Raw genomic sequence first — 24,211 nt, forward strand, 5'->3', positions numbered from 1 at the left:
ACATGTATGTGAACACCTTTTTGAAAATTTCTACATCACATTGGGCTTGCGTCACCCTACCAGTACTAGTACTAGTTTTACCATTATCATTTTTAGATTGCACATGCCATGTGACATGGTGCAGTGTTACATGTATATCAGTGGAAATTAATTCATTTTGTGTTTTAATTGGATTATATTTCATGAAGTTGACAGGACCTATGACAGTCGGTAAGTACAAGTTTAAGTATAGATTGGGGTAAAATAAACCGAAATGCAAATGGTTAGGTTAAAGTTTAAAAAGGATCAAAGATCATCGGCAATCTCCTATGCAGAGTTGTCGTTCGTTTCTCTCTCAGACACTGAATGTATGAGCCGATCGTAGAGAGTGGATCATCGATGCCACAATAGACGAATTTCACATTCTGAAGAGTTATCTCCCGTTGTCGACATTACATTCAGTTACAGGCATAGATCCGGGAATTTTTTTCCGGGGGGGGGGGGGGGTCCACACCTCGGTCCAAAAAAATTCCAGCCCAGAATTTCCTGAGGAGCAAAAAAAAACAAAAACAAAAACAAACAAACAAAATAAAAACAATGATGGTGGGGTCCATGTTTTTAAAGGGGGAGGGCATCCAAAGTCATTTTTTATTTGCTTCTGTAAATCAGTATATAGTCCTATTTAAATAACTCTGCAAATTCCAAGGGGGGGGGGGGGGTTCCAATCTCCCTAGCCGCTCCCTGTCCCTGAAATGACAAATGATCATGTGACTCCTAAATAGTAGAAAACTTTTCCATTTGACTATACATAATTTTGTTTCTTGTGTTATTATGTTATGTACATCTAATGGTTTAAGGTTATGAACCCTTGAGGTCATCCCCACTCTCTTGTTCATAATATGACTACATCAAATTAAATAGAAGTGCATCAATGATAAGATTACTTGACATTTCATTCATGAATTTGGGTCAACCTAGAATTAGGAATGAAAATCATTCAAAGAGATGGACCATTAAACTATTTGTATGTATTCACATTTTTTTTATGTCAAACCAAAGTATTAGACTAGTTAGCATACATGAACAAACTGGGGTCTGGGAAGGGGAAGGGGCAAGGGGAAGGAGTTATCTCTTTACGTCTTAATTAATTGTTGAAAATTCCTAAAATGAATGTTAACCTCAAATCCGACTTGTACGTCTTCATTATTTTTGAGTGGTGGTGTCTCCGTATGAGTGAAAAATTCCCAAGAGGGACATTTAACAACAAACAAACATTAATGACTTAAAAAACACAATATACATGTACATGTTTATTAGTCAATGGATATACTTCTGATCATATCTCTTGTTCTCCCTTGAATCAGAAATGATGATATAAATATTTTAAGAATGATTAAGAGTTGAAAAGGTTGTGCATTTTAAAATTCACTAAGCTCTGTGGTTGAATTAGCTATACCAGTTTAGCTTATTTTGCTACTCAAAGCACCTTGATTAACTATTTTTAATCATACTGTTTTCTGAAATGTGAAGTTTTTTCAACATGGATACAAGTCATACCTTTTCAGCTTCTGAAAACAATTAATGCATGAAAAAAAAAACTGCTTTTCAAATACTGTAACTCTTTCCAAGTACTTGTGATCATCAGTTTTTAGCTCACTTGAGTTTTTCTGGTTTTCTGATCACATTTTGTTTGTCATCCATCTGTCCGCCTGTAAACTTTTCACATTTTTGTCTTCTTCACTAGAACCGCCGGGCCAATTTCAACCAACCCAGCCACAAAGCATCTTTGGGTAAAGGGGATTCAAGTTTGTTCAAGTGAAGGGTCACACCCTCTTTCAAGGGGGGATAATCAAGAATTAGTGAAAATTTGGTGGTATCATTTTAAAAAAGTCTTATCAAGAACCACTGACTGGGCCCAAAAAGTTGAAACTTTCTTTACATAGACAGTGTAGCTTCAAATTTGTTAAAATTATGACCCACTGGGGTAGGATGGGGCCACATATGGGGATCCAATGATTTACATAGAAAAGTGCAGGGGATTTTTTCCATCATAAATCTTCTTCTCATGAATAGCAAGGGCATTATTGTCATCCATTTTCGCGAAAGGGACCTAGGGGACATTAAATCTCATTTGTCTGTCAGTCTGTCCGTTTGTCAGTCTGTCCGTCTGTCACAATAAATTTAACCTTGGTCATAACTTCTGAATAATAAGAGATAGGGATTTCATATTTCACATGTACATTACCTACAAGAACTTTCTAAACATGCCATGATTTTTGAACCCATGACCTTGACCTTGAAGTTTGACCTACTTTTCAAAAAATTTAACATTATTTCAAATGATCATTTTGAAAGAGAAAAGATAGGGCGTTCATATTATACATGTATATTACCTGTGACAAGACCTTTCTAAATATATCATGACTTTTGACTCTGTGACATTGACCTTGAAGTTTAACCTACTTTTCAAAAATGTTATATTTCCTTATAACTTTTGATTGAGAAGAGATAGGACTTATATATTTGACATGTACATTACCTGTAACAAGATGTTTCCAAGCATGCTATGATTTTTTACCCCTTGACCTTGATGTTTTACCTAATTTTCAAAAATTTTAACTTTGGTGATTACTTTTGAATGACATATGATAGGGCGTGCATATTTGAAACAATATGTCATAAATAATGGCATCCCATCCACTAGGACACGGAAAGCAGGGGACCACAATTCTTTGAATTTGCTTGTTAGTCATTTTGATATGGAAACATCCTCATATAGTGTAGATTCAAGTTTTTTATGCCCTGCCATGAATATGGCCGAGGCATATAGTGTTTGTCATGTCCGACTTCAATAAAACGTCATATGCTGATACATACTGATGTAAGCTTTTCAACTGCATCAAAATTTTTGACCTTGAATTTTCCTTTGACCTTGACCTTACTTTTCTTAAATTAGTGTCTAGATCAGTTTTGAATAAACAATTCAAGATATATTTATCAAACTTCATATGCTGATATAATTATACTGCTGAGAGATATCAATTGCATCAACTTTTTTGACCTTGACTTTTCCTTTGACCTTGACCTCACTTTTTTAAATTAGTCTTTTCTCTTTCAAAATGATCATTTGAAATAATGTTAAACAAAAAAATATGTGTGGTTCCGGTTACACTTCCAAAAAAATTAGGGTAGGTAGGTAGGGATTTTTATTTTTTTTAATTTTTTTTTTTTAACAAAATGATTTTCTTAATTTTTTTTTCTAAATAATACCTATCACTGCTTTGCAAATGGCATTTAGATGTGGTGTGATAATATACTAGTCAATATTGGTAGGGGACACCTACATGCTAGCTTGCTTTGGATTTAACACTATTAAACACTTGCACTATGTTTTGCAAGGAGGCCGTCGTTGCTGAAACTAAAACTTAAACTGGAGCCATTGATGGAAATTGGGGGAAATTCCGGAAAAATATGAAAATTGCCAAAAAAAAGTTTAGGGTCGGGGGTATAAAATAGGGAAGGTCGGGTAACCTGAACCACACATATTTTTTTATTTGGCCTTATCTACATTTTAAATAAACCATTTCTGATATTTTTGTTGAACTTCTATGCTAATAGTAAATACATAATGATATAAGTTTTTCAACTGCATCAACATTTTGACCTCAACCTTTCAGTTGACCTTGACCTCTCTTTTCTCAAATAAGTGTTAAGCTCAGTTTTAAATAAATCATTCAAGATATTTTTATCAAACCTAATATGCTGATATGTATTAGTGAGAGCTCTTCCACTGCATCAAAAACTTGAAAATGAAAATTCCGAAACCTTACTGCACATCAACATGACACCACCAACCATCTCCCAAAAGACGATTAGGCTACTGTGTAAAATGTAAGAGGAGTTCTGGGAACCAGGGGTTTTTTGCATAAAAAACGTCATATTTCGACCCTCATTTGACCCCCAGGGTGAAAATGAAAATTCCGAAACCTTACTGCACATCTACAGGACACCACCAACCATCTCCCAAAAGATGATTAGGCTACTGTGTAAAATGTAAGAGGAGTTCAGGGAACCAGGGGCTTTTTGCATAAAAAACGTCATTTTTCGACCCCCATTTGACCCCCAGGGTGAAAATGAAAATTCCGAAACCTTACTGCACATCTACAGGACACCACCAACCATCTCCCAAAAGACGATTAGGCTACTGTGTAAAATGTTAGAGGAGTTCAGGGAACCAGGGGCTTTTTGCATAAAAAACGTCATTTTTCGACCCCCATTTGATCCCCAGGGTGAAAATGAAAATTCCGAAACCTTACTGCACATCTACAGGACACCACCAACCATCTCCCAAAAGACGATTAGGCTACTGTGTAAAATGTAAGAGGAGTTCAGGGAACCAGGGGCTTTTTGCATAAAAAACGTCATTTTTCGACCCCCATTTGACCCCCAGGGTGAAAATGAAAATTCCAAAACCTTACTGCACATCTACAGGACACCACCAACCATCTCCCAAAAGATGATTAGGCTACTGTGTAAAATGTAAGAGGAGTTCAGGGAACCAGGGGCTTTTTGCATAAAAAACGTCATTTTTCGACCCCCATTTGACCCCCAGGGTGAACATGAAAATTCCGAAACTTTACTGCACATCTACATGACACCACCAAACACCTCCCAAAAGATGATTAGGCTACTGTGTAAAATGTAAGAGGAGTTTGAGAAATAAGAGTGTGACAGACGGACGGACGGACGGACGGACGGACAGACATGAGTAACAACAATATACCCGAACTTTCTTTAGAAAGTGCGGGTATAATAAAACTTAAGTATCTGAGTTCAATTCAAATTATTTTACTTCACATTAAATATGTTCCCATGAACTCTATGTGAGTGCTAAGGTGAGCTAATTTGAATTAAATTTAAATGCACATGAAATAACTTTGAGGCTTCATTGAAGACTCAAAGTTGGTGTCTAAGGGGAAAAAAAAAAAAGAAAAGAATAAATTAATAAGAAAAATGTTAACCTTGACAAACAGTAGAAGGGTTTGAACTTCCAACTCACTTTGACATATTCATGGTGTGTTCGAGATACTGCGGATCAGCTGTAGTTATTTGTTGATTTTAAAGATACTACCAGGAAAAGTTGACCTTCATGTATCCCAGGTTGTCAACATGTCAGTGTTGAAATACTGAAGTTCACCTGTAATTGCATTCAATTGGTATTATGATAGGTGCAATTTACTTAGGACTTGACCAATCAGACTTTTTGAAGACTTCCCAAGTATTAGTAAAGGTTTAAGTAAAGAACTTCTTCTTCAGGAACAAAACGAGTTATTGGTAGCATCAGCTTTGATTTGTGTGCAGATCACAAGTGCATAAATACATGTATATGAAAATTATCAGTAACCGTTTGAGTGTGTGCATAATTGAAATTGATGATACGTTATACTGTACATTAGTAATTAAATCTAGATATTTGTAAATGCATGTAGAAAAAGAAAGATTTCTAATCAGAACGAATATCAAATTCATTGAGAGGTTTGAAAAACTGGAGCTGCATGTATACTAGACTTCTCAAAGAGGAGGCATAAAAAATTGTAATTTATATTTATAAAGATCTGAACTCTTTATTGCCCCCCCCCCCACATTTCTGGTCAGTCTGTCACAAAACCTTAACCTTGGTCAGAACCTTTGAATGCTTGTGTATTACCAGTCTCAAGGCCTTTTTGAATGTTTTATGATTTTTAGCTCACCTGAGCTGAAAGCTCAAGTGAGCTACTCTGATCACCCTTTGTCCGTCGTCCATCCGTCCGTCCGTCTGTAAACTTTTCACATTTTCAACTTCTTCTCAAGAACCACTTGGCCAATTTTAACCAAACTTGGTACAAAGCATCCTTGAGTGAAGGGAAGTTTAAATTGTTAAAATGAAGGGCCAAGCCCCCTTCAAAGGGGAGATAATCAAGAAAAGACAAAAATTGGGTGGGGTCATTAAAAAATCTTCTTCTCAAGAACCACTGGGCCAGAAAAGCTGAAACTTATGTGGAAGCATCCTGGGGTAGTGTAGATTCTAAATTGTTCAAATCATGACCCCCGGGGGTAGGGCGGGGCCACAATAGGAAATCCAAGTTTTACATTGAAATATGTAGAAAAAATCTTTAAAAATCTTCTTTTCAAGAACCACTGGGCTGGAAAAGCTGAAACTTATGTGGACACATCCTGGGGTAGTGTAGATTCTAAATTGTTCAAATCATGACCCCCGGGGGTAGGGCGGGGCCACAATAGGGAATCCAAGATTTACATTGAAATATGTAAAAAAAAAAAACTTTAAAAATCTTCTTCTCAAGAACCACTGGGCCAGAAAAGCTGAAACTGATGTAGAAACATCCTGGGGTAGTGTAGATTCTAAATTGTTCAAATCATGACCCCCAGGGGTAGGGCGGGGCCACAATAGGGAATCCAAGTTTTACATTGAAATATGTAAAAAAAATCTTTAAAAATGTTCTTCTCAAGAACCACTGGGCCAGAAAAGCTGAAACTTATGTGGAAGCATCCTGGGGTAGTGTAGATTCTAAATGTTCAAATCATGACCCCCCGGGGTAGGGTGGGGCCACAATAGGGAATCCAAGTTTTACATTGAAATATGTAGAAAAAATCTTTAAAAATCTTCTCCTCAAGAACCACTGGGCCAGAAAAGCTGAAACTGATGTGAAAGCATCCTGGGGTAGTGTAGATTCTAAATTGTTCAAATCATGACCCCTCCAGGGTAGGGGGGGGGGGGCACAATAAAGGATCAAAGTTTTACATTGAAATATGTAGAAAAAATCTTTAAAAATCTTTTTCTCAAGAACCACTGGGCCAGAAAAGCTGAAACTTATTAGAAACATCCTGGGGTGGTGTAGATTCTAAATTGTTCAAATCATGACCTCCAGGGGTAGGGTGGGGCCACAATAGGGAATCCAAGTTTTACATTGAAATATGTACAAGTAGTAAAAATCTTCTTAAGAACCACTGGGCTAGAAAAGCTGAAACTTATGTGGAAGCATTCTTGGGTAATGTTAATTCTAAATGTTCAAATCATGACCCCTGGGGGTAGGGCGGGGCCACAATAAGACCTACAAGGGGGGGGGGGGGAATCAGTTGAAAAACAGCAAGGCCAAAATTACTCAGGTGAGCATTGTGGCCCATGGGCTTCTTGTTTTTTTTTATCTCATGACCTTCTTGAAGTTGACCAACTTTTCAAAAATGTTAACCTTCCATGTAAATTTTGCACCAGAAGTGACAGGGCTTTCATATATATTTTCACATACATATGCATTGTGTGTGACAAGACTATTCTGAATGTACTATGATTTCTGACCTCATGACCCTGACCTGGAACTTTGACTTTCAGAAACTTTAATCTTGACTGTAACCTTTGCACCAGAATGTATTACTTCAAAAATGTAGAACTTCTTTTGGTGTGATGGACAGACAAGACAGGACAGAACAGATAGTAACAATATACCATAAATCATTGCAACTCAACAAATAACACTGAGAAAACAAAGGACCACAATTTCTGAATTTGCTTGTAAGGTGGACTCGAGATTTATAGCTTTATAGTAGGATATGAAAAAGGAAAATAACACAGAGATGAAGAAACACTTTCTTGGAGGGGGATAGGAGAGTAAGAAGACATCTAGAATACTGTATAAGGGGCATAGTTGTAAATATCAATGACATTTTTTCCATTTTCAGTGTAGAATTGGCAAGACTACCATGAGTTCTCTACTTTTCCAGTTATTTGACACCTGGTACATTTTCATTAAAGAAATATTGAAGTCTGACTGGTGTAGGTGTATGTATGATTATTCTACCTGTGTGTAAGTGTTACTTGATTACATGCAGGCTTTTAATTGATGCTGCCAAGTTCTGAACTGAATGTAACAATTAACTGAAGCACATCATCAGTGTCAAGTCTGTAAGATGTCTGGAAAGTAGAAGCCAGTTTTGTTCTTTTGAGCTTTCTTTTTATCAGAATTGTTGCATTTCAAGGTTAAGATTTTTTTCTACTTGATATTCGGGGGCCATTGGTCAAGGTTGTAGGACTTGGCATTTCAGGCATGATTGTGTAAGTACAGTCAAACCTTGTTATTTCGAATTTGATGAGACTAAGAAAAAACTTCAAAATATCCAAGGATTTGAGATACTGAGGGTATAATACTTAAAGAAAAAGTGCTTGGGACTTCCATATCTCTTCTAACGTATCCTTGGTGTTAAAGATATAGATGTTTGTGACACCGAAGTTCAGCTGTATATATAATGTTTTTCATCTTTTGAAGTCTTTTTTTTTTTCAAGTGCGTCACTCATTCAAAGAATCAAATGTAGGTACAATGTAATGTTATAATCATTCAAACAGATTCCCTTCAGGTATATGAAGTCAAAGCCTTTTAATTTTGTAGGAAAAAGGTTGAAGTTGTTACTTTTGTTTCATAGACTACATACATGTATTATGTTTCCACACTAAAAGATTTTTTGTTTTGAAACAATGATTCAAAAACGTCATAATGGAGTACATGTGGTGAATCCTACATAATTCACTATCATTCATGATGAAATTAATCGTTAGTTGTCTGATCTATCTGCTTGATGTATTGACAATTTGAGTTATTCAGTTTTTTCCCTATCACTGGTCCAATGGCAATCATTCGCTATTATACCTGAAGCTGGGAATCCACTTTGCTTCTATTTAAGTATCTTGCATTGTCACACAGGACATTTCCAATTGAATTATCGGATAAAGACGGAGGAGGTTACAGACAGAGGGAACTTGCCTCGCGAATTGAAACCTGCGAAATAGAAATGTGTGGTGTTATTGATGAGAAAAGCACATTTCAGTGGCAATTATTGAACTGTTAGCTGGACTGATCTACCTCCGCAGAGTGTCAAAACGTGCATCAGATTCCATCGTCAGCTCCCACTGTTGTCTGATCAATAGGCTTGATGACTGGGCAGTGTTATTGATACAGAATGTGATAAGTCATGCTTTCTGACAATTCCTGATTTAATTTCTGCATGGTGGTCTCTCTAGACACTTACAATTACATTATATAATCTGATACAAAATCATCCATTGTTTGCCCAATTTTTTTGGATGCTGCTATTGATAGGTTTGCCAGAGTGGATGAAATTTTCACCCTGAAGCAGATTTACATGGTATATCTTGTGAATTTGTTGGAATTTACTGGAAGTTTTTCTCTGGATGAACCGTATTTGATGAATTTCCAAGGATTTTTAAAAATTTGTGAAAAGTGTTATTGATAACTTGTGATGTTCATTTTTTGGATTAAAGTATTCTGTAGGCATCAAAAAAAGAATAACTTTCATAACATGTTAAACTAATTTTGAATGTGCCAACATTTTGATGACCATAAAATTTTAACAATAAGCAAAATGGTACTTTGCTAAATAATGAACACATTGAAGATTTTTTTCCATTGCTGTATTCAAAATAATAGCCTACCTGGAATAAGAAAGATGTGTCATTATCGTATCATTATTATGTCAAATCAATTTAATTCCCATTATTTTGTTTGACATTTATATACACACCGAGGAATCTGATGTACACGATTACAGAACATCGTCACCAGTAAATCTTTATTGTGTGATTCTGTACGTTCTCACCTTTTGCAAGTCAATTTAATTTGCCAACAAATGATAAAGATATTGAGTGACAATTACAGCACTTGCATAATTTTTTTCACTCATAGGTTGATCTTAAGGAGCTAACTGTGCACCATCTCAAATACTGAACGGCACTCATAGAACAAATATATCAATCCTTGGTTTTTCTATAATGACCCTACAATCGCACAACACCTGCCCCTTCAAGCACCTAGATAGCATTTACATGTGGAACTGAATTATTTGGATGTGTTACCAAGTATTTCCATGTTTTTCCCACTGCAAGTCCTAGTCAGCTGTATTGGATAATAGTTTTCAGGCCCTTGAGCAAACTGGAATATATTTACTGATTTCTATGGTGTATTTATAGTTTTTCTCATGGAGAGTGATATTTGTGATACGAGGATTGATTTAACTTAGATACAATCATTATTTAATTTCTTTTCCCCACAGCATCATGGGATGTACCAGGTAGGAAATCGTTTTTAAATGTTTGATCTCGTTTTCTCACTGTATGCATGCATTTTTACCCTCTAGAGTAGAGTCATTCTCGAGCATTTTTCCCCCACTTAATGCCTATACCACTTAGAGGTCATTTAGGTACATTAACAAACTATTCCTATTTCTGTTGGATTTTTTCTTTTCATTCTTTTTCTTTTGGGACCATTGTGTTTTACACCAGGTAGATAAAGATATAGTAAATTATTCTGAGCTTTGTTCATCTTTGTTAGCCAGTAGGAGAATGAGTTGACTTATTTACAAACAGAACAGAAAATTGTATAGTTTGGTTTTCTCTAATTACAATGCTTTTTTATCACAGAATCTTGCAAGCAGGAAAAGTTGGCACAACACCTTGACATACATATGTTCAGTGTAATGATGCATGCTCGTACAACAAAATGTTTAATTTTTTTTTTTACACATGGCAATCATAATTCTCAGGGGAAACAGATAAATGTAAATATTTTTAAAAAAAATCAATAAAAAAGACATCAAGTTCTCATTGAATGTAAATTACAATTTTTTGCTGATACACATCATTAGATTTTTTTTATCATTAAAAATGTGCTGTGAATTTTAAATTTTGCAAACATATTAACATAAAATTTTGATATACCTTTACCCATATGCTTTTTATATTTTGTAAGTGTTCATAATTTATCTGAATTGTTTGATATCTTGTACAGGACTAGCATTTAGTAGGAATGTTTATGCTGGCCTCCAGTGAAATGTAAATTCAGTCATCTTATATATATAGGCACTGTGGCAGATGTTTGGTTATGTGTGTTTTTATGGATGTCACCCTTTCTGTTTGTGAGTGTGACTCTGTGTAGAAGTGACTTGTATTATTCAGTAATATCTGAAAATTTATCAATTTAAGTCAAGGTCTCATATTACAGATGAAGATTTTTAAATTGATTGTAACAGTATGTATCTTTGATAAACCATTGAATTTCTAGAGAGATTATGTGTTTGCAAGCTCAGAAGTTGTACTGAAGGAAGAAACATAGAATATGAGTCAATGTAATGTGTAAAAGGAAAAAAAAAGTGGGGGAGGGGGTAATTGCATTTTTTGTATTAATTAATTTTACTTTTTTGTGATATTAAGCAAAAAGAAAAAAAAGAGGAAAATGACTGAACAAAGGTTATTCAGGAAGGTGACACAGGCATAATGTATTTACTAGGATAAACAAAGTCATCTGATGAAGTTTTATTGGCATTTAAAAAATGTTTGGGAGGATCCAACTCTCCCAGAAATAAAATGTGTTGGTAGCCAAATTTTCAAGTTTCAAGATTTTGGAATATGTATGCTTGTATATTGCCGAGCAAGCAGTAGCTATTCACCATATCTGGAGGTAAATTGCATGGATGATGACACTAGGGAAGATGCTGCATATTACCATTGATACCTGTGAGTCAGATTAATAAGGGTCATGTATTAGTAACAATGGGTCCTCATAGGAACTCTCATGGATGGTGGGTCTGATATGAAACCTATTGTATCCATGCAGTTATACTTTAACATTCTTGTCTGCATCAATCGCGATGCCTATTTAGTTATCAACTTGAACGTTTTGGAGCAGGTCTGTTCTCTGGTTAAATATATGGCATACATTGACCTAAAAATGCAATTATAATTATGATGGGACTAGAAATGTCATGCTAGATAGGGGTCATGCGCTGCAGTCGCTTTAAGCTGCTGCTTGTGACCAGTTGGTCTCACTGAATATTGCAAGACTGAGAAAGAAATCTATCCAAAAGTAACATTAATAGGACATTGTCCAAATTTGTATAGTACATGTCGTATACTATGTAGACTTGTTTAAAAAATGTCTGTTCCTTTTCAAACAAGAAAGAAAGTACAGCCAAACCTTGTTATCTCAAACTCAATCATGTCAATGAAACAGAAAAAACTTCAGATAATCAAGTATTCGAGATATCAAGGGTAAATTACATAAGGAATAAGTGGTTGGGACTTCTAATTCACTTTGACATATCCATGGTATTTGAGATATTGGTGTTCAAGATATCGAAGTTCTACTGTAACTGTAAACATGCATAAATTAAAATTTAGTACAATCTTCCTCTTCAGTTGAATGATGAGTGTAATTATAAATTAATGCACTTGAGTCTTGAAAAAGACAAGTATTAGTTTAAATCATATACATGTTGAATTAGTGTACAAAAAGGCACTATATAATTAATGCTAAAATGAATAAGTTTGCTTTATTTACAGAACCTGCAGAATATTACATGTATTACATAATAGTGAAGCATTTCAGTCAGTTTTTTTAAAGCATAAATCTTAACAAAATCTTGGCTGTAAATTAATTTTTTGAAGTAAGATGTATAATTGAGACACAATAACTTTTATTCTATATTGTCAATTGTAGAATCTTATCCCTTAGTCAATTTACTGTACTAATTAAATAACAGTTGAGCATCTCTCAAGTTTTGTTAGTATGAACTTTTTAATCCAACTTTCATATCCCAGAAGTCAATTATAAAAAAAATAGCATCATGCAGAAATAACTTTAGTGTACCATAGAGTAAATTCTATGTAACTTGACAATTTAAATACTATACAAACATAACGGTACAAATACATTGAACTTTCATCTTTTATAGCCAAAGGGAGGAAAAAAAATCAATATCGTACAGGATTATCATTCCTGTCTGTAATTCATATCAAAACGGAATTCGTGGACATTTATTGATTAAACTGGCTTCATACAGTCTTTAATTGCCTGTAATTTACTTAAAAAATCAATGTGTGTACCTTGATATTGCTCTGTATACATTGCTATGAGTGTACGCAGAGGCAGGGAATTTAATTTTATCTATGCGATAGCATATTGCAATCATGTAGAGATGCTGACCAAAATAATGTTGCATTATCACCTGATGTGTGTGCAGATGTGGATATATTCGTGATAATATGTCTACGGCATTTTAATCAATATCCTAATGATGGCGTTGACCACACTGCTGTGAATACATTATTTACTTATACGTACGTGTATGAGTTTGTGCTACAATGACGTCTTGGAGGTAAATACGTCAGCCATAGCTGGGTTTTTCTGTCACACAGTCGTCTGAGGTTATGAATGGATAGAAAAAAGATCCAATAGTAAGGAGGAAGAAAAGTTCAATGTTTGATTCTTTAATACCAAATTATGTATTTACCTGTTATGTGCACAAATTGTGTTCTTTTGGAAATTTCCTTGTTATTGGATTATTAAAAAGTAGCTTTGTGGTTTTTAAGGATTTTTATGATTTAAAGATTTTGAAGGGAAAATTGATTAGTGGAATGCTGGAATTATCTGATAATCCAGTCCAACGTTCCGAATTTTAAGGGATATTGTTCTTCTCATTGTCAACCAGAAAGATCTCGGAGCCTACTGGATCTGGTGTTAATGTCAGCCTGGAATAAAAAGTCAAACTAAGATTCAGCCTTAGATATTCTTGTGATTAAAAACAGCCAACTTTGCAAAAATCTATAACATAAATTCTAATTCTTAAAGCCCATTGGGTGGCTTTTCAAAAACCTGTCAGAAGTGAAACTTTCTCAAAAACTGGAAACCTGAGGAGGTGCTACAGAGCTGAATGTCTTACAAACATTAAAGAAGTCCCAAAGACAAAGCCAGTATAACTAGATATATTGACGGAATTTTATACAAGGTTGCTGAAGATTGTGTCATGCACTGCTCAGCTCTGTGTAATTTGTGACTTAACATTTTGTTTGAAATACGTGTTTCCTGTAAGTCATTACCAGTTAACACTACACATTCTTCAGTACTTGGAGTCATAATAGAAAGGGTGTACTTGTACTTCATTCAAAATGGCTCAGAAGTCTGGTGGATGTTTTCTGGGATGTTGGTTCAGAATATGGTAAATGGATACATAGATAGCCTTTCTTGTGATTATGTTTTGGTAGAATGTTTTTTGGGGACACAAATTTTGTTGAAATTCTACTCCTGTTGCTTATCATTAACTCATGAAAATTAACAAACTGCTGGCATGTTTTTCATCCAAGTCAAACAAATATTAACTTTGCTTTCAGATTAATTTAAGTGCCTATTTGATAGGCAGAGTAATAATGTTAAATGATTTTTAATTTACTCTGACTTCATGATTTTATTTTTTAGGCATTTTTACTTACTAATAAATTATATATATAATATATTATATATAGTTAATACAGTCAAATCTCATTATCTCAAACTAGATTGGACCGAGAAAATACTTCAAGATATCTGAGAATATGAGATATCCACTGGGTAAAATACTTAAGGAAAAAGTGGCTGGGACTTCCAAATCACTTTGACATATTCATTGTATTTGAGATATATGTATCAGTGTTCGAGATACAAAAGTTCAAATGTATTTGTGCATTGTGAATTGATGATTAATTTTATGAATTTTTTCATTTTCAGTTCATCCAAATCTCAAGAAAAGTCAAAAAAGGGATCACCAACCCCAAGCAGTAGCTCAGTAGACTACAAAATGGCTGGCAAGGACTTCCTACAGCCAAGCTTTCCAGCCCCCAACTCCCAACAGAGACTCTCTGACACAAAGACCAGGAACAAGGTGGCTCTTAAGCCAGGCCGATCACTGATGGACTGGATCCGACTGGGAAGAAGTGGAGAGGATCTAACAGGAGTGGGGGGTAAAATCTTGGAGGTGGATGCAGAGGAGTTAGCCAAGCATAATAGAAGAAATGATGCCTGGATTGCTTTAAGAGGTGATTAAAAAAATATTTAAAAATATTGAGAGGGCAGCAAGATGTGCAAAGCTGTCACTCTCATAGTGAGCTATATTGACAATGGTGTACAAACAGAGGAAATTCAAGTTGAAATCTACATGTTCAAAATGTTCAAAGAAATTCTTGTATGTCTACATGAAAAAAAAATTAAACTCCCAGTCTTCTTTGCATGCATAGCAAAATGGTGGCTAGCACATAGCAAGGACTTACTTGTAAAGGTTGATATAAAAGAAATGTATGGAATCCACATTAAACATGCCTTTGAAATTATGATGCCATTCCAAAAGTTTAATTATACATGTACTTAATTCTATCAAAGTAGGCAGTAATGAAAATTAAATAACATCTTATATCTCTTCATTGTACTGCTTCCAATATATAACATTTAAGAAAAATGTCAGTGGCATTTAATAAGTGATGTGTGTTCAATACTTGACTATTTGGTAAGGAAATGGCATTGAGTGACATTTTTCCCCAGAAAGAACTTCTGGCCCACGAGCCTCTTGTTGCTAAGAAAATTGCTTTACTGTCTGAGTGTCAGGTCAGTTAGTTATCAGGGTCTAAGCTAATTGTTATGAAAAAAATAGCATACATATTTCCCATGAATTACAAATGCCTGTTTTCAATAGTCATATGCAGAATAACTTACTTGTAATAATCTATGCCAGTTTTATGATGATAACGTGAAAGTCTCATTAATTTGTTGCATGATTTGTTCTGCTTCAGTTCAAGTTCATCAAAGTGTTTGGGTTAGTCTAACATGTCTAAGACTGAAAGAGGGATATTTTTGCTTGAATTTACATGACACTATTGTTGTAATTGACAGGATGTTATATAAAATACAAATATAGCCTTTTTAGGTTGACCTGTAGAAATATTGACTGCACAGAAAAGCATATCGACCTCATACTTGGTGCTCGGTTAATATGCTTTTCTGAAAACTGGATATTTTCTTGGATTGGCCAAATTAAAGGGCTACATTGTCAATATTATATTATTTTCTTTGGGGAAAATAACAGACAAGGTCATTACAATAGAATTAGCTGTTTTTAATAATTTTTGCCTTGAATGAATTGAGCAAAACAAATCTGAACTTATTTTTAGTAACTCAAGTTCATATCTGAAAAAATGATATAGCATGTGACCTAAAACAACAACACAGTAAAAATAATATTGTCATTTATCTTTAATCATTTAATAACGAAGCTATTTAACATTTTACATATATCCTTTTATCTACTAACTTGTACAATTTACATAAGACAAAAGTACATAAAATTAGTGTGTTATTCTTTACATTGATAAATGTCATAATTTTATTCTCACGAGTACTTAGTATTAGACATTTTTTCTTATCACGATTTATTCCTAGGTAGGAGTAATTTTTAAGCAACATTAAGTGCGTAGGATTTAATTTGATTTTACTTAGATATTTGTACATACAGAAAGGTTTCTTGGCTTTCAGGTTTTAATAGACTTTCCCACCATTCATGTGTTGTTTTTTTTTCTCAAGTCCAAGACTTACCTTGCAACTGTGAAGTGTAGGAGTGGACAATCAAACCTTGTTAGTTGATGCACCTTAGGGGGGAAGGGGGGGGGGACATGCAATCCATGCACTATTGCCTGGATTAGAATTTTATGACCATACACATTCAATGTCTGTCCAGATCACATTTTGCACACTGTGATGCCTAGGGCCATTCAACTAGGTCAGTTGATGCATCTTGAGAGGTGTGTCATGACCCAAAAATATGTCACTTGGAATTTTATGGCAAAATATAGTTAAACCGTGCCCATTTCACAGTGTAATTCACCACCCGAAGTAGGTCACTGTGTCTTTCAAGGTGAGCTTATGGTATACCCCTGGTGTCGGCATAGGTGTCCAGGTTAAAGTTAAAGGAGGAGGTCCATTCTAAAGTAAGTATAAGCCATACCTAGACAAACTTCCATGGATGATGCATTTAGGGATACATACTTCCAGACTTGTTATGGATGCTGGATCTGACCTACATTTTACAGATGAGTGATCAGGTAAAAAGGTTTTGGAGGAAGTAGCAATAAACCCTATAGTGACCAAACTTGCATAGATGATACTACCAGACATGCTTCGGATGCTGACCTACATTTTATGAATGAGTGACAAGGTTAAAGTTTTGAAGCAGTTCCATTCCCAAGTAACTATTAGCCCAGTGGTGATCAAACTTACATGAATGATGCACCTAGGCATGCATTCTACTATGCATGCTTCAGATTTTCAGTGGATGCTCAAAACCAGGCTGGATCTGACTTGCATTTCTGGATGATTGATCAGATTAAAGGTTTTGGAGCAGGTCCAATCCAAAGTAACTTTAAAGTCTACTTGGACCAAACTTGTCTACAATTTGTCTACATATTCTATTATTAACTTCGAGTCTATTTGTCCCAAAGTAAATAATATACTTAACAAATGAAATTGTCTAAGCCTGATAGAAAAATTAGAAACAGAAATGTATGAGATCTGTATGCCAATATTGGAAGATTAATATTCAGGAAGAATGAGTGGAATAGTTGCTAAATGATGTTGACTTTTAACCAGGAACACTGGAAAAGCATTGCTGAAAGCTACTTACTTTACCAGAAACATTGTCTTGCACTGAAATTTTACTTCATATTGCTACCTTCACAGAAAACACATTTCTACATCATATTAATTATGCCCCCCTTCAAAGAAGGGAGGGCATATATTGCTTAGCTACTGTCTGTCGGTCAGTCTGTCTGTCGGTCCATCAACAGTTTCCGTTCATTTTCTTCACAGAGGTTGCACATACTGAAATGAAATTTGGTATACAGATTTATCACAAGAAAATCTAGGTCAAGTTCTGTTTTGGGTACAATTGAGCAATTTTTGACAGAGTTATGCCCCTTGAACTTAGAAAAATTCCAATTATTTGTTGGGGGAGGGGGGGGCATAAGTGTTTCACAAACATCTCTTATTTTGCTTAATTCTGTTAACTTTACTAAAAGCACTGTCTGGAATAAATGCTGCTGACTTTAACAAAAGCAAGCTCATGGACAAATGTCACCAAATGCCACTGATTTTACCAGGAAGCGTGGTTTATGAGAAATGTTGCTGAATCTTCTAAAAGCCTTTAATCAGAGGTAGCGATCCAAAAGATATATTTGATGGTTTACAACCCAGCACCATTGTGATTTTGGACTTCTTGCTTGAAGTCTGAGCCATCAGTATTGAAGGTGCCATCTTATTTATGTGCAAAGGTTCTCAGTCACAGTTACTCCCTTTCTCCTGACTTTGGCTATTTTTTTGTGCCAGCTAACTATTGTGTCTTTCTTCCAAGATCTTACCTTGGGGCCTAATAACATCATGCTGCTTCTCCTTGGAAAGAATAGTAATTTAGAGAAAAGGACATGTCTGGCATTAAAATAGCTAGGAAGAGGAAATTAAAGCTTTGGTAAATTATATTTCCTCAACATCTGCTTTAAGGTTTTATCAAAGATAAATGGACTAACAAGTAACCAGAAAGGGAAATTAAAATGGAAGTAGAGATTTAAGGAGTGGTAGGATAACTTTCTATTTGCCTGTTTAGCTTATTTAAGCTTTAATTGCCAGATAATATTCTTTGGTCTCATTTATTACCAATGTGAACTTGGGCAAAAGCAAAATGTTGAAAGCAAGCTTTATACAAATTTGACTACGTGAAGGATGATTAAGCATTTTAAGATCAGTCTAATTACCAGCCAAAGAAATTGATTACCTAATTACCAAAGAAACTTCAATGAACCGATACTTCATTAAGCTTCAAACACAGATACATACAGTCAAACCTTGTTATCTCAAACTTGACAAGACCAAGGATTTGAGATTGAGGTTAAGATACATAAAGAAACTTACAGTTGTTGGTACTTCCAACTCACTTTGAAATATACATGGTATTTAAGATATCAATGTTTGAAATACCAAATTTCAGCTGTATTTGAAAGAGGAATGCACCTGCTATTGAATTCTTTTTGAAGTTAGTCTCATATTCTCTATTTTTTCAATGCAAATGTAGCCATGCCAAGAGGCCTAGTATGGTACATGTAATGATAATTTTTAGTCTGTAGAATCGTTTGGACAAACAGGAGTCCATGACTTGATTTTCAAAGAGCTTCATGTCCATAAGAACTGAGATAATTTCAAATTGCTTCTAGTTCCCTACTGGTAATGAAACTGTGCTTTTCATGTTATGTAAAATGAATTGTCAAGGGTTATAGTTATTGAGCATATCTTTAAAAAAGAAAACACAACACTCTAGCATGCAGAATTTCAAAGATATATTGCTGGCATTTTAAATAACATAAGAGAAAATACAAATTTGATTCAGCTGTTAGTTTTCTTTAGGGAGAATTTTATTGTTAGCAGAATGAAACACAAAGCTTAAAATGCACTATGATTAATACCTGCACAAAGAGCAGATAGTTATATTCATTAAAGATTTCTCAGATGAACTTCATATTTCTTTAATAATTCCGTTCCCAAGAGCACTTTAATCTTTAACAAGAGGCACATGGACGTTATTGTAATGAAATCTGTTCCAACTGTGCATTGCCTTGAAGATAAAATATGAAGAAAGTGGGCACATGAAAAAAATTTATGTGATTTCAGATTTAATTGATCAATTCTTTTTCTGTGTCCTTATTGTATTCAAAATTTGAATGATCTTTTTTTTTTAGGCAAAGTGTACAACATTACCCCTTATATGGAGTATCACCCTGGGGGTGATGATGAATTGATGAGGGGGGCAGGGATTGACGGAACTCAGCTGTTTGATGAAGTAAGAATTAAAATAATGTTCAATTTTAATTTACACATTTTCCAAAGTTAACAAATGCAGTATTTTTAGTATAAATGTGAATTGTATTCTTCTAAAGCTCATTTTGTAATCCAATCTGTAAATGTTTAAGCTTAGATGTCTGTATGGACAATATTCTTCCATCACAAGATCTTGTACGAAAGAGTCTTTGATTTTTTATGTACTTTTCACAGAGCAAAGATTCCACAAATTGAACACATTAATGGACACTGAAAATTATCTGTTGTTAAAGTTTATAAACTTTGTTTTGTTGATTTTTTTTTATTTATTTAACTTTTTAAAATTTTATTTTTATTTAATTAATTAATTTTTATTTTTTTTTTTGCTTTTTTTCTTTTATAATTCTTTATTTTTGTTTTACACATTCTGCATAATCATACAAAATATTTTTGAAAAAGCTACAGAAAGTGTTTTTTTAAATTTATTTATTTATTTTGTTTCGTAGAGAATTTAACACTCTATAATTTGATAACTAAACCAACTTTCCTGCAGTCCTGTTTTATAGGTATGGGGTTTAAGCTGTATATTAAATGGTAGGTCATTGAGCAGAATTTGAAGGACTCATAAGGAAGAAATTAAAATTGATTTTTTTTCCCCCACGGTTTGTAATATTATTGTTAGCAATATTTCTGCTGATAAAAAGACAGTGCTTGTTTGACAACAGGGTTATTTAGGGATTTTGATGACAAAAATATTGTTTTTTATCAACAAATTTATAAACAAGGTAAGAATTATCATCTTCCTGAAATTTGAATTTCATCAAAAATATAGAGGGCCCACATGACATGGCCTTGTCAAAATTATAAGATATTACATCAAATTCCTGTGTAGAACATGAATTTGCAACAGATTACAGTGAAAGTAAAATGTTGATATTTTTTTTAATATCCATATCTTCAATATAGATTGGATTAATTTAAATCTCATAGAACATTGGGGCTGTTATTTAGAACATTTTATTACAGTGAAAACTGTCTCATCCAATGCCTGTGTAATCCGTTTCACTGTGAATTCTGACCTTTATTTTCATTCTCATTGTATTATTTTTCCATGTTTTTTATATTGTGTAATCTATTCTGACACAAAATTTGTCTCCCAAGCATGTCAGATTAAACAGGTTTCACTGTATTATGGAACTCTGGGTTTTCAGGGTATCTCAACCATGCTCAACAGGAGCAAAAATTTTTTAATTCTCAGTTTGTCATAATGCTCATATACTTGTGTCCTATATGTAAGGAAATATAGAGGTATAGCATTTGTCAGATTTTACAAAGCTGATTTCCTAATAAGTTAGAAATACACTTAAAGAAAACTGATATATAATGAAATTATAAAATAAACTAGAAACCTTGTTGCCATGGCAACAAGAAGGTCTTCCGTCCCTTCTCTGTCTTCATAGAAGTTGATTCCTCTTTAAACAACATGTTATGTTGTGCATTCCCTGTCACACCTTCATACAAAATTCCTTCGCCATGCGCTCGGCACTTTGAAGTGAAAGTTGCGGATATTTTGGATGAAACCTTAAAAACCGAGGCCACGTGTCAAGGCAGGTGTTGGCACGGATAAAGATGCCTCATTGCTCAATGGCCCTGAGTGCCGAGTAAAAGTTTAAATTTGAAGCCCTTCACCGCGGTGGTCACGTCTCTATATAAGTGAAAAATTCTCGAATGGGACTTAAAACAACATACAATCAATCAATCAATCATACATAAAATATAATTAAACGTTTATATTTTGAAAATATTGCAAATCTGGAACGAAAAAAATACGAAATATAATTTTAGGGAGGGGGAGGACCTATGTTCCAAAACATCTTTGTGTGAATTTTTTTAAACTTTGAGATTCTCACACTTAATTGTACAAAATACAAAATTATGTTAAATATTTTTTTTAATTTAAGACCTACATGTATCTACACTATTTTGTTTTATTTTACCCGATTTCATGCATTTCAGGTTACCCCCCCCCCCCCCCCCCCCCTCCCTGAGTCAGCACCACACACGCATAACAAAATGATTGACACTTCACGTGAAAGCATATTTTTTCACATACTGTTTCAAGTATACAGATTTTTATGTGTTTCATTGTGTTAATACACTGTATTCCATTAATTAACCATACATTTATCCGCTAAGTCGCTTTGAGCTCTTAATTATGGCGGATCTTGCTCTAAACTAAATGTCATTGAAGTTACCTCTCATTTGAAATTGCTATTTTTATTTAATCAAGATGAGAAAATAATAAATTCTACTTTCAAAATATAATTTGACAAATCTCTGATTTGTGATTCAATTGCATAGGTACCTAGCTACATTAACATCTTTACCTTATTTTGTCATATCACACACATATGCACATTAATTAGTGCAAAATTCAACTGCAAACTCTTTATGAAGGAGTAAAAAGACACAGTACCATTGTGAAGTCAAACACCATTGCTCTGACGTTGAACGACATACCCCCCCCCCCCCCCCCCCCCCACTTAAAGATAAAATATTACATTTGAGCCCAAACAACAGTGTGAAAAAAATCGGACATTCTTGGGATTGAATAGTGCAAAATTTAACTGCAAACTCTTTATGAAGGAGTAAAAAGACACAGTGCCATTGTGAAGTCAAACACCATTGCTCTGACGTTGAACGACATAGCCCCCCCCCCCCCTGTAAATATAAATAAAATATTACATTTGAGCCCAAACAATAGTGTGAACAAATTTGGACATTCTGGGGATTGAATACGAGTTGCCCGCGTGAAAATTCAACATGCTTACCATTACGCTATCAAAGACCATCGTATCAAAGTAGCAAGCATAAATATCTAGAGTACGGGTTAATCTATTTTTGAATAAATTATATATTTAGCATTCTGATAAGATTCTCTATTTAACCTATAAATATCATAAAAAAATAATGAAAAAGAAAAAAGTTCAAAAAACTACCCTTTTTAAATCACTTCCTGTGACGACCGGAAGTGGCGACGACACACGAAATGTTTCCATCACACATTTACAAATCACCTTCTATCATACCTGAAAGTTTCAGACTCCTACTTTTAACAGTTTCCGAGAACATTCACGGACTAGATTTTTAGTGGAAAAAGTGAAAAATCGTAATAATTCGTGACCGGAAGTGAATTTTTCCAAACTTTTTCAATATTTCAAAATGGCATGAGATAACACATCATTCCTGAAAATTTGGCTGAAAATGATTGAGTAGTTTTTGAGATATCGCGATTTGAAAAGGTCAGAAAAATAAAAATGAAAAATAATAATAATAATAATAATAAGAAACAGTAGAATCACTATAAGGTCTTCCGTGAAGACGGAAGACCTTAATAATAATAAGAAACAGTAGAATCACTATAAGGTCTTCCGTGAAGACGGAAGACCTTAATAATAAGAAACAGTAGAATCACTATAAGGTCTTCCGTGAAGACGGAAGACCTTAAAAAGATTAACTTGACTTTGTTCCTACTTGCAGGTTCATAAATGGGTGAATTACGAATCAATGTTGGAGAAATGCTTTGTGGGAAAGTTGAAGTCTACAACACCAGTTCATAGAAGAGGTGGGTATTTAAAAACTTACTGAAAATATGTCGGTTTGACCTACTTTATAGAACAGTTGCTAACTGAAAACTTCCATATGCATGTATAAAAAAAGTTATTCTTTAGAATTGTAAGTGTGAAACTTGAAGGACTATGAAATAAAAACTGCATTAAATCCAATGATATCTCTGTGCAAATATGTTGACTTTCCACTTGAGTTGGACTAGAGACTAGTTATTGGACACAGACTTAAACAGCTTAATTACTAGTCATGGATTAACCATTTGGCCTTACATTAACCCCAAAAACTTGTTTGACAGAAGCTGGTAACTAGTCTCTAGTCATAACTAGTCTCAAGTGCAAATTCAATATATTTACACAGAGAGATCATTGGACTTTATGCAGTTTTTACTTCATAGTCCTTCAAATTGCACACTTGCAATTCTCAAGAATAACTGAATTAAAAATCATTAAGTATTTTGATTAAATCTGCTTCTATATTGATTACCAGGATGAATTGTCTGTTGTAACTCAAGACAATTTTTTCCTTTTCATTGGTACGTGGATATAGATTTTTCTGTCAAGAACAGGAGGCAGGCACAGAATCCGTAAATCCTATTACCAATTGTAGCTCCAGAAGTTAAATATTTAACATCAGCCACTCTTAATCTGTCACTAGTTCATGTATTTTCTAATCTTTATGTTCGCTGACAGATGGTGGGTGTTTTCATGATTTGGAGCTCTTCATTTCCGATACTGAAAATCAAATTATCTACATTGGTGTTGAATTTCTGATAATTTGAGATTCAGCAGGAATAAACATCAATGTTTATCAAGTCAGTTGTTTTCATTAAATTATTTAAACAGGGCAGGAGTTTTATCATTTGTAGGAATTTTTCTAATTTTTG

At 34.3% G+C, this 24,211-nt stretch overlaps 2 protein-coding genes across 5 annotated transcripts in view; both read left to right on the forward strand.

Annotated features, from left to right (window-relative positions):
* LOC133201753 (cytochrome b5 reductase 4-like) overlaps positions 1-24,211 on the forward strand; it is a 51,362-nt gene that overhangs the window by 11,565 nt on the left and 15,586 nt on the right. The window contains exons 3-6 of one of the 4 annotated variants that reach the window (XM_061337547.1): positions 10,097-10,114; positions 14,581-14,888; positions 19,620-19,720; positions 23,239-23,323. In XM_061337547.1, the coding sequence (XP_061193531.1) occupies positions 10,101-10,114; positions 14,581-14,888; positions 19,620-19,720; positions 23,239-23,323 (508 nt within the window). In that variant the 5' untranslated portion in view covers positions 10,097-10,100. Of the gene's footprint in view, positions 1-10,096; positions 10,115-13,852; positions 14,036-14,580; positions 14,889-19,619; positions 19,721-23,238; positions 23,324-24,211 lie in introns of those variants that run through there. The other 3 variants (XM_061337546.1, XM_061337548.1, XM_061337549.1) reach the window with 3 other exon arrangements.
* Positions 1-24,211, forward strand: part of LOC133201752 (tubulin--tyrosine ligase-like protein 12) — a 232,685-nt gene that overhangs the window by 4,667 nt on the left and 203,807 nt on the right. The window lies entirely within an intron of this gene.

Source organism: Saccostrea echinata, unplaced genomic scaffold (genome assembly GCF_033153115.1).
Source record: "Saccostrea echinata isolate AGI-Se365-2 ecotype Australia unplaced genomic scaffold, CSIRO_AGI_Sech_v1 ptg000045l, whole genome shotgun sequence".
In the NCBI taxonomy this organism is placed as follows: domain Eukaryota; kingdom Metazoa; phylum Mollusca; class Bivalvia; order Ostreida; family Ostreidae; genus Saccostrea; species Saccostrea echinata.